Consider the following 10,815-nt stretch of genomic DNA (forward strand, 5'->3'; position numbering starts at 1 on the left):
CTATTCAACTCTTCATCTCAACATGAATAGTTATGCTACCTTACATCCTTGTATTTATTTTACAGGTGACAATAGTGTTGTGGTGTTGGTTTTATGTGGGTTCATTTCTGTAATGTTATCCGTCATCATCCTCATGCTGTTCCTCCGGCTCTGCAGGAAGAAAGAGAAGGAATGTTTTAAGCATTGTGAGTAACACAATACACACACATATGAACGCAAACACATTTTTTCTCAGAGGTTTTGTGGGTTAATCTTACCTCTCACGGTCTCTTCTCTTCATTAGTTGTCAGGCAGTGCTCGTTGGGTGATATGGAGGTAAGTAAAGAGTTAATGCACATTTCTGTAGTATGTGAACATGTCATGAATCATCTGACTCACAGTCCTTCTTTTCTTCAGGTGGACAGTGAGACTACACCTCCTACCAGCCAACCAAATGAGCAGGCCCATGCCCAGGAGATGCTGTCACATGGCAGCACACCCACCAATCACAACACAGACTGCTCGTTTCATCAGCCAATCAGCTCAGAGCAGGCTGTGCCTCCAGCTGGCAATTTAGGTACTATAAAGAGCTGCTTTTTGTGATTTTCTTCTTTTATTAAAAGAATCATGAAGCTCATTTTTTCCAGATCTATTAATTTGTTTAAAAATATGACCTAAATATACATCTTTATGGCATGAAGTGAGGGGCATAAACTAAAAAAAATGTGAATGATACCATTATTAAAAAATGAATAAATAAATAAACATTAAAATAATGAAATTCTTGAAAAGCAAAAGTTTTGTCAAGTAGTTTGGTGTAATCTTTCATTATTATTTATTAACAAAACTGCTTCACTGCTTATTAATGTTTTTTTTATATATTTGATTTGACTGTGAAATCATGTCATGTGGCCAAACCAATATACACAAACATGCAGTAAAAAACAAAACAGGTAATGATATCATAGAGAGAACTACTGCAGACCCTTATGGTCAATAAATTGCTTAAAATATCACATACATTTAATTTTGAATTTATTGAAAGGATAGCCCCTTGAGATGTAACATCTCATTTTCAAGGGGGTCCTATAAACACGAAAAACTAAATATTACAGCATAAACAAAACAACCATACAAAACATGAACACACCCAAATATAATTGACCATATGTATATTCATGTATGTATAAAACTAAATGTATAACATACTTTTGACTTGATGGTTACACAGTTCTACCAGATGACATTTGTATGAATTATTAATAATACAATAATAAATGAAATAGTATATAAGAATTAAATAACCAAACATATAATCATTGAAATAATAATAAAAAAATATTATTATAATGTGCGTGTGTGTGTGTATATACTGTACATACATACATTTTATATATAAATACAGTAATATATATATCCCCATAGAAGCCTGTTTCCGCAACTGAATAAAAAAAAGGGTAATTGTGAGTTATGTTTTTTCTCACAATTGTGAAGTTTATATCTCACAATTTTTTTTCTCAGAATTGCGTGATATAAACTCGAAGTTCTGACTTTTTTCTCAGAATTGACTTATAAACTTGCAATTGTAAGAAAAAAGTCAGAATTGCGAGATTTAAACACAATTCTGAGGGGAAAAAAAGTCATAATTGTGAGATATAAATTCACAATTGTAAGAAAATTATCTAAATAAAAAGTAGGTTTTTTTCTTCCTCAGAATTGGACTTTATAAATCTTTTAAATTTAAATCTCAGAATTGTGTGATATAAACTTGCTGTGAGAAAAAAGTCTGAATTGCGAGTTTATATGACGCAATTCTGAGAAAAAAGTCAGAAATTTGAGTTGTAAACTCGCAATTGTGACAAAAAAAAGTTGGAATTGTGAGATAAAAAGTCGCAATTACATTGTTTTATTTTTTATTCAGTGGCCAAAACGGGCTTCCATACATGACACCCCCCACATAAAAAAAATACAACAAACCAAGCAAACGTTCAAATAGTATGAAAATTCAACATTCTCACTTTCTCGTAGGCCCTCTTCACATCTACGGTCCCCAGACAGTTTTTGTTAGTTTGCTCAATCAATTTGGATGGGATGGTGGCGAGAAAAAAGCACAAGAACTCCAAGAAGAATCACTAAACAACACCAACGTGTCCTACCCTCAGTCTCCCCCCGTCCATCTGTCTGAGGAGGAAAGGAGCAGAGAGAACGATTTTATCTTCTTCCCATCTCAGGAGCAAGGGAAAGAGTGCCACATATCTAAAGAAGAGGTGCTGTGAGGGATGATGGAATACTTGTGTCCGTTCTTCTTCCGTGCTGTTCAGCTGCTGCATGGTTTGTTTTAACTGATGCTTTGTGAGTACCCAGTATTAAAACTCTAACGCTGGCAGGGGATTTCATCTAGCGAGCAACAGGCTGCGTTAGGGGAAGACCTGGGTGTTTGACTAACAGTATGGACGACATAAGTGTTGCGTATGAGCTTGACAGTTCATGCCAGCTTGGTAGTATTACCCATAATGTACGTTTACACGGAAACACTGATTCTAAACCATCAGAACGGCAGTGGGATGCTGATGTTGACTGCATGAGGAGTCGACACCAAAGGCTCATGATGGTTGACTGACCCTCAGGAACAGTGAACAGGAACCCTCTGAAACCCTCAGAAGACCAAAGATTCACATATGTTGAGATATTTATTTTATGTAAAGTTTATTCAAGTCACAAAACATTTTTATTTATTTGTAACTCTTATTAATTATATTACAGTTGTTAAAAACAAAAACAGTTTTTTTGTTCTCATGCAGTTTATCAGTGTTCGATCACGTTAAGTCCCTGGTTAATGTTGTCAGTGTTCTTCCTCTTTTCTTTGGTTTTTATGCGACAGACATGATGGATTATGCCATCAAAAAGCCCTAACATTTTGATGGTGGTCTGGAAATGTCAACGTTGTTTCAATAAGCAATGGCTTCATCCATCATATATTATGTTTTATATTCACTATAATACACATTTTTTAAGCTTGATATTAATTGTAAAGTGCAATAAAATCAATAAAGGTTTATTTTTTTGGTATGTTTCCCTGAGTACCTAATTAATTTCACTGCAAGATCGCAAATACAAATACAACTACAATTCTGTTTTCTATTTTATGGTAGCTGACACAAAATATTTCTTGTAACTGACATGCTATATTCCCATAACATATTTAAAATGTTTTGTTCATTCTGTTATCATTTTATACATACAGCTTCTATAACTTCCTAATGTTTTGAGACATATTTTTACAGTTATTACAAAATAGTGAAAAACTTCAACTTTACCTTATACATTCGTATACATTTGAACATCAAATCTTGATTTTAAAAAGTCCATGGGCTTGTTGTGCAAAAACTACTCGATTATAAATACAAACAAGCGTGCAGAGAATAAAACCTTCATTTGTTGAAAAAGATAAGCCCTTATGTTGTATGTTGAGTGTCTCCTTATGTGCAGTGGCAACTCAAACCTCTCTCTATCTCAGCATTTCTCAGGATGGACAGTCATTCTCACAGATCCTTCATATGGGCCACCTGAGTGCAGATTTTCTCTTGCGTAAATGGCAGCAGCAGGTTTGTATTAGAGTAAATACTCAATCCATAGACGCATCAGCGGTCTTCTTCCTGCTCTTTTCTCAGACATCCTCCAGTTTTTCAGTCTTTCCACACACCTCCTGCACTGGCATTGGTACCTCCTCTTCCTCTGTGCACTGACTGGATCCAAAGATGCTCTTGTTGGAGGGGCAGAGACCTGATGACCCAGTACAATACACATTATTAAAGCTTATTCCTGTTACACAGTACAATTTCATGTGGGTGAAATATTAAACTCACAATTTTAAAATATGGAAATCACATTAATTAGTTTCCTTATCATAATATTATAATTAAGTGACTATAGAGGTGCATTAAAATGAATAATTTCACTAAATTTTAAGTGGATTAAGGGATTTTTTTATTATCTCCCTGGGTGATCTGTACTTCGAACATGTCTAGCTTTAATATTGTTTTGATCAATTAAAACAATATTGTTCTAATTGATAACAAATGTATAGGTTTCTCCTGTTATCATTATTGCTTTCCAATCCTTTTAATTATTATATTATATTATATTATATTATATTATATTATATTATATACAGGCTATAGGCAGGGAAACACTCAAAACAATTGTTCAGTCCATCATATATTATATTATATTATATTATATTATATTGTATTACTAGATATACAGGCTATAGTCAGGGAAACACTCAAAACAATTGTTCAGTCCATCATATCATATTATATTATATTATATTACTAGATATACAGGCTATAGGCAGGGAAATATATTATATTATATTTTATATTATTAAGAAAATTATTGGGGTTAAATCAGATTTTAATATTAAAGTTTACATTGAATTTAATTCAGTTATAAAGTGTCTGAGCTTGACCAGTGTCAGTTTAATTCATTCAAAAAGTACTGCAAAACAGGAATGACCAAAACACAACATACTAAAACTCATGCAATGGAGTGTCAGTATATCAAGCACTCATGCAGGTCTATAAAGAGCAGTTCCAAGGTTTTCTTTGTGAATTAAAACATCGATGTGTTGTTTACAGTGGCACTGACCGATTGATGTTGACATGATCCATCCACATGGTCGTGCATGTCTGCTGATGAGAAGGAAACAGGTGAGCAGAGCGCACACACACACACACGCAAAACACAGACTCACCGAGATCCACACATTATCTGGAAGAGGTTGATAGAAAAGGAGCAAATGGATGGGGAAAAGGAGAGAGAAAGAGTAAACAGGTCAATAGAGAATACACCTGATATACTCTGTGTGTGTGATTGTCTGTTTGCCTTCAACAGAGACTATTTTAACAGACTGACAACAGCGGGTCAGGGTTCAGGCACTCACCATGGGTGGGCGGTATTGTTTTAGTAGAAGGAGTAGAAGTAGTAACAGTAGTTGTCTGAATTTTCTCACACGTCTGGCATTTGCTGTCACTGCATCTGTAGCCCTCCTCACATGTACACACTGCATCACTTGTCGCCGTACAGTCCTTCATATTCTTCATATCTGCCCAATTAAAAGAGTGAAAGGGGTTATGTATATCAGTGTTTCTTCAACTGTGACACTCCCTTAATTCACACTTATCAAACTCAATAGTTCATTTCATTTTTTCCCTGAACGTTCATTTAAAAATATAATTTTTAAAGAGACTGCAGAGGCATTTATAATGCTACAAAAGACTTCAATTTCAAACAAATGCTGACCATCTTACAACAAAAAGAAAAAGCTGAAATCTCCTCATTTGAGTATATGAATAAACCCTTTAGGACACAAAGGTGCCTGCACTCATATGAGAACACAGTCATTTCAACAAGACACAAGTGTCAAAATAAAACAGCAAGCTCAAAAACAGGTTTTTTTTTTCTTTTCTGCTGACTCACAAATAACTCATGCCACCTCAGGAGGATATTCAGTTTTCATTTCTGCTCATCTCTTTTCACCACAAGACTCCTTAGCCTGGTTATTTGACCATAGGCATCTACAATCTGAACTAAAGTATCATTTGGTACAAGTTTCAGAAAACATGTCTGACAATCTGCAAACATTCTGCATAATTTACAAGGCTTCTTTTTTCAAGTTTAACCAGCAAGCCTGTTCAGTTACTTCAAATATTAGTTTCTCTTATATTGCTTGCTGTATCTCCTTTTCTTCCCAAACGGCCATTTTACAAGTATTTTGTTTCTACTTGTTGTCTAATTCAGTCTTTAGCAGGACATCTGCATATCAAAACATCTCAAGACATCTAAGTAGGCAGTTATTTCCGTTTCAAAGAATAAATTCCCCCACTCAGGTGCTTTTTTTTTTCCAGTGCTACACGTGTATTTTCAAGACTTGCTGTCCTATATCATGTTTGTTACTAGAGACTCAGACGTTTTTCAGACCCCCACCTACCTCCATACTAAAAACCCACCCAAGATCTGCTGAAGGGGAAGCCCCTGCTTTGTTTTACTGTCATGTTTGGTATTTCTAGATCATGACTTTTCATTCTGATTCATCTAAAGATTCAGAACATAGCCGAACATATCATTCTAAGAACCTACAAGCTGTTTTGTGATCATAAAGAAATTGAGTGGACATACATTCCTTGGTGCACGTTGTGCAATGTTTGCACCAGTTGTTATTGACATTATATTCATCCATGAAGAAGCCATTTCCACATGGGGAACACTGAGTGTCAGTCATTCCTACTCCGCATTTCTGTGTCATAAGCTGCCCTGTATAAATACACACAAAGACAGGGAAACATGCATGCAATGAGACATTAGTGTGGCAGAATCATGCTGGCTGTACAGACAATTCATGAACACGGTATTCAACGCTGACTGGTTTGAGAGTCTACCAGGTTAAGTTCAGGGAACAAGTCATCCTCATACGAGAAACTTGATGTGTCATTCTAAGACCTTAAGTAAATGTCATCAAACCAGACTATAGCTGAACCCTGAAATATTCTTACATAATGCAACCGGTTTTGATATGTCGAAAGATTACATCCTGACTTTTTCAATTGAAATACGCCTCAAAAAGCTCAACAAAGTTTAAGCAGTCTTGATTCAAACTGCACAAAATAGTCTGAAACCAATTCCATAATAATTTGTCTCTAAAACTAGATTCTTCCTACTATAAAATCCATGATTTAGATTTTTGAACATTGGCTCAAACTAATACAGACCTCTAAACTCAACTTTTTTTTGCCTCAGTGCACTTTATGTTAATTATCTAATCTTAACTGAAGAACAGCTTAGTTCTTTTAACTCATCTTGAGTTAATCTCTGACTCAACTCTGCTCACAGTGATGAGGCAGCTGATTTCGTTTACCTGGTTTACATTTTTTGCAGCACCGATTGTCTTTCAAGTACTCTGTTCTTTCATTGCACTGCTGTGACTGGACGAGAGGAAGGACATGTGACGAGAGCAGGAGGACACTGAGCAAGCCAAGCATCTTACTGGAAGAGAAAAAAAAGGCGCGTGAAGGTTCAGAATGACACATGACACCTGGAATGACTTTAAATGTGTTAGTAGAGAATGTAAAGAGTCATAAAAATCATGAATATATTACTTGGCTGTAACTGCCCTTACTTCCTGTTAAATGTTTAATGCAATAATTACTGATAAATAACAGGGTTTTTTTTACATTTATATTAGGTTCACTTCCTTTATATTGATCTTTTGTCACAAATATGATCAATTACACACACACACACACACACACACACACACACATATATATATATATATGTGTGTGTGTGTGAATAAACATTTAATAAACAATATTTAATAAACATACACACACAAACACACACACACACACATATATATATATATACAGTATACACATACACATTTAATAAACAATAAACAATATTTAATAAACATACACACACAAACACACACACACATATATATTACTTTTGATAAGTTGTATATTTAAAATCACTTTTATTCCAAAACAAATACAATTTTGTTGAAACAAAAAGAATAAGTCAATAACCTTATTTTGCATTTCTCATCTCTATACTCTGTACGAATAAGTGAATGAAATAAGACATTGTGTCAACGATTATACAATGATCTTTTGAGCATAGTTACAACAAACAACAGACAGATCCGGCCCCTCGCTTACTAAATTCAGCTTGACCTAGTTACGTGCGTTTTTGTAGTTGTCTGTAGTTGTTTTTCATTTTACCTTTTAGTTGACATTGATAAAAACATCCTTGCAATAAGATCATTATAGCTTTGCTGCAACATCACATGGTACATCTCCATCAGTTTGCTATTTTTTACCATCCCTGTTAAATCACACATCCTTTAAATACGCACCAAGATCGTAAAGTCTGTAGAAGTCAGTGAGTGCAGTCTTACCTTGAAAGTGTGTACAAGACAGGAGACAATGAGAAAAAGACGAGAGATGTGAGCTAGTCAGGCCCCTCTGAAACTTTGAAGATGAGGGGACAACTCTTCAGCATTAAATCTTTATCATAAATGTCAGATGAGTCATATTTAAACTAACGTTCAACCAACGTTATAAATGACTCTACCTAGGACCCCCAATAGCAGCAGCATGTGCTTTCTGTTGATATTTCTCCTGCGCCTCTTTTTTCCTCTACCCCAAACGTTCCATTAAAGGTTTTCTCTCTTGTTTTAACTTTTAACTAGTTCCAAAACAAACTCTCTCTTTCTCTCCATCTCCCTTTGAAACAAATGCATGTACACACAAACACTTTAGATGAAAAGGGTCTTGTGTCTCATTCTGAGTAAAAGCATGAGTAAAAAAAGACTAGCTCTTCAACAGCTACTCATTCTGAGATATGAGATTAGTAGTGAGGCCAGTGGTTGAATAACATCCAATCACACAGAATCCATGAAGCTCATCATTTCATCCTGAGTTTAGATTAAAACGTTGTACATTATGTCTGAGAGCTGCCATAACGGTTTCTATTTTGGGTTTATTTTCCAAAACATCTTTATCTACCTTCATCTAATCTTAATTTGCTAACTCTGTCTCCCTAACTGTTACTCACACTTATGAGCTGTCAACTCATTGGTTTTATTCAGTGGAACTGATACCACTATGAGAGAAAAGTCATGTCCTTCTTGTAGTTTGTAGATTATGCCACCGCAGTGCACGTGCACACACACACAAGAGCAATTAGTGTTTACAGTAAAAGGAGGGCTCACCACAACATCGCTACAACTGCTAAGATATAAGAAATGTGACATCAGCTCCTGCAGATAACATCACCTGCTGACAGACATGCAGCTTTACAGAACTCTAACCTTCAAGTAAACCTTCCCCTTATGAGTGAGACCCCTCTTCAAAAAAGAACCTATTAGATCAGTCTTAATTTCAATTCCGTCACAAACCTGTTACAGGTGTGGTGTGCTTTATGTGTTTCCTCCAAATATTTTCACACTTTCCTTTATAACTGACAGCTGAAATTGTGAACTGATGTTCTTTTATATTGACATTTTAGTAAACTTTAGTCATCTCTTGCAGATAAACTATGTTCTTCTTTATACAGCAACATGTTATACAGAAACATCTTTTTTTCAGAAGAAGAAAATGGCGGCTTGAGTTCAAGTTGTACTCTGAGTGCTCCAGAAGGAGATTTCTGGTCTGCAGCTATATGTAATTGGAGAATGCACAAATTATGTTGTAATTATAAAATTAAAAAGCAATGTCTCTTTTTGGCTCATTTTTGAACAGTTCCTGAATTTTTAATTCAGCAAAAAGTCACACATAATCATGACTTGTCATGTGTAGGGTATCAGACCGAATCAGACAATTTAAGATTTAAATAGAACATAGTTGAAACACGAGGAGCCGAATTCCACAGAGGCCCAAGACACAGGATGTTCGTAAATCAGATCCTGGCGCAACAAGCCTGAACTAGCAGCTTTGAGTAGCTCACAGCATTTAAACAAAAGAACACTTATTGACAATTCCAAGGAGATTGGGGGCAAGTAATCACGATTAAATGGTCAGAGATGCACAGCATGACCATCACATGTAAACCAGTGACGATCACGAGCTCTTTGGATTGACTTCCCCCACCTCCCAGTTTAAATACTCAGGACGCCATCAAATCAACCCCCTTTTTCCCCTTCTCTCTTTTTAGTCATAGCTTTGAGCTATGTGCTTTCAAGTCATCACTTTTAGCCATGCGGCTTTTTAGTCATAGCTTTGAGCTATGCTTTTTAATCATCGCCTTTTTAGCTCTTTAGCTTTTTTTAGTCATGTCAATTCTCTCTTTTTAGTCATGCTTTTTAAGCTTTTTGAGCGTGCGCTAGCTTACACGCCAGCTCCTCCAAAACCATGAGGAGAAACGCCACCTAGTCTCGTCAAACTTTACTTCTATTTCTTTACTTTAGTTTCTTCTTTTTCCGTTGAGAGTTTCGTGTTCCGAGTTAAGTTTTGCCTAACGCCGTGTCTCCGAATCCGACCTCGAGTGCCGTCTAAAACTTTAACCAGACCACAACTCCACGTCGTCAGCCAACGCCCAACCACTGGCTTCCCAAGACTGAACTTCCAGCCAATCAGCAACCTCGGGAAACCCCTTTCGGCAACCAGACAAGGAAGGGAACCCCTTTCACAGGCAAGCAAGTACCTCCAGATTCTAGCTGAACTGGTGCACTTAATATAATTTTAACCTCAATGATGAACTCAATGTGAGGGGTAATTAAGTGATTGATGGTTGTTCATGTCTATGCATTTTCACATATTGCTGTAAACTTGGGATTTCACCCTAGTCTCGTCAAACTTTACTTCTATTTCTTTACTTTAGTTTCTTCTTTTTCCGTTGAGAGTTTCGTGTTCCGAGTTAAGTTTTGCCTAACGCCGTGTCTCCGAATCCGACCTCGAGTGCCGTCTAAAACTTTAACCAGACCACAACTCCACGTCGTCAGCCAACGCCCAACCACTGGCTTCCCAAGACTGAACTTCCAGCCAATCAGCAACCTCGGGAAACCCCTTTCGGCAACCAGACAAGGAAGGGAACCCCTTTCACAGGCAAGCAAGTACCTCCAGATTCTAGCTGAACTGGTGCACTTAATATAATTTTAACCTCAATGATGAACTCAATGTGAGGGGTAATTAAGTGATTGATGGTTGTTCATGTCTATGCATTTTCACATATTGCTGTAAACTTGGGATTTCACATTTTCATTTCCTTAAACTCATTCTTTCCTTACTTTCTCGCTTTCTGCAACTTGTGTGAATGTGTAAATGCGTGTGTTCA

At 36.2% G+C, this 10,815-nt stretch overlaps 2 protein-coding genes and 1 long non-coding RNA gene across 5 annotated transcripts in view; 1 reads left to right on the top strand and 2 right to left on the bottom strand.

Moving 5' to 3' along the window:
• LOC107550820 (uncharacterized) overlaps positions 1–365 on the bottom strand; it is a 5,145-nt gene extending 4,780 nt beyond the window's left edge. The window contains exons 1-2 of the long non-coding RNA XR_001604704.1: positions 258–365; positions 40–150 (exon numbers count right to left, since the gene is read on the bottom strand). This is a non-coding gene — a long non-coding RNA (uncharacterized lncRNA). The remainder of the gene's footprint in view (positions 1–39; positions 151–257) is intronic.
• The window catches only part of LOC107550804 (tumor necrosis factor receptor superfamily member 5), an 11,115-nt gene extending 7,965 nt beyond the window's left edge, over positions 1–3,150 (top strand). Inside the window, exons 6-9 of one of the 2 annotated variants that reach the window (XM_016232180.1) lie at positions 66–185; positions 284–315; positions 397–556; positions 2,008–3,150. In XM_016232180.1, the coding sequence (XP_016087666.1) occupies positions 66–185; positions 284–315; positions 397–556; positions 2,008–2,255 (560 nt within the window). In that variant the 3' untranslated portion in view covers positions 2,256–3,150. Of the gene's footprint in view, positions 1–65; positions 186–283; positions 557–2,007 lie in introns of both variants that reach the window. The other variant, XM_016232179.1, reaches the window with a different exon arrangement.
• Positions 3,151–3,355: 205 nt separating this feature from the next.
• Positions 3,356–8,003, bottom strand: LOC107550805 (tumor necrosis factor receptor superfamily member 5-like). Of its 2 annotated transcripts, XM_016232182.1 has the most exons (6): positions 7,940–8,003; positions 6,896–7,023; positions 6,160–6,294; positions 4,925–5,086; positions 4,630–4,752; positions 3,356–3,762 (listed from the first exon to the last, which is right to left on the bottom strand). In XM_016232182.1, exons 2-6 carry the CDS (start codon positions 7,017–7,019, stop codon positions 3,647–3,649), a joined length of 660 nt encoding a protein of 219 aa, XP_016087668.1. In that variant the 5' UTR covers positions 7,020–7,023; positions 7,940–8,003; the 3' UTR covers positions 3,356–3,646. The 2 variants fall into 2 exon arrangements, with proteins under 2 accessions (XP_016087668.1, XP_016087667.1); XM_016232181.1 differs by lacking the exon at positions 7,940–8,003 and having other exon boundaries at positions 6,896–7,210.
• Between the last annotated feature and the right edge of the window lie 2,812 nt (positions 8,004–10,815).

Source organism: Sinocyclocheilus grahami, unplaced genomic scaffold, assembly GCF_001515645.1.
Source record: "Sinocyclocheilus grahami isolate Dianchi unplaced genomic scaffold, SAMN03320097.WGS_v1.1 scaffold408.1, whole genome shotgun sequence".
Taxonomy (NCBI): domain Eukaryota; kingdom Metazoa; phylum Chordata; class Actinopteri; order Cypriniformes; family Cyprinidae; genus Sinocyclocheilus; species Sinocyclocheilus grahami.

Excerpts from the sequence above, each read along its gene's own strand:
- LOC107550805 (XM_016232181.1), bottom strand. The coding sequence starts at position 7,067 with ATGTGTCATTCTGAACCTTCACGCGCCTTTTTTTTCTCTTCCAGTAAG. Across the intron at positions 5,087-6,159 it reads CACAACGTGCACCAAGGAAT|ATATGAAGAATATGAAGGAC; the intron begins GTATGTCCACTC and ends TTAATTGGGCAG. Across the intron at positions 3,763-4,629 it reads GATCATGTCAACATCAATCG|GTCTCTGCCCCTCCAACAAG; the intron begins GTCAGTGCCACT and ends CTGGGTCATCAG.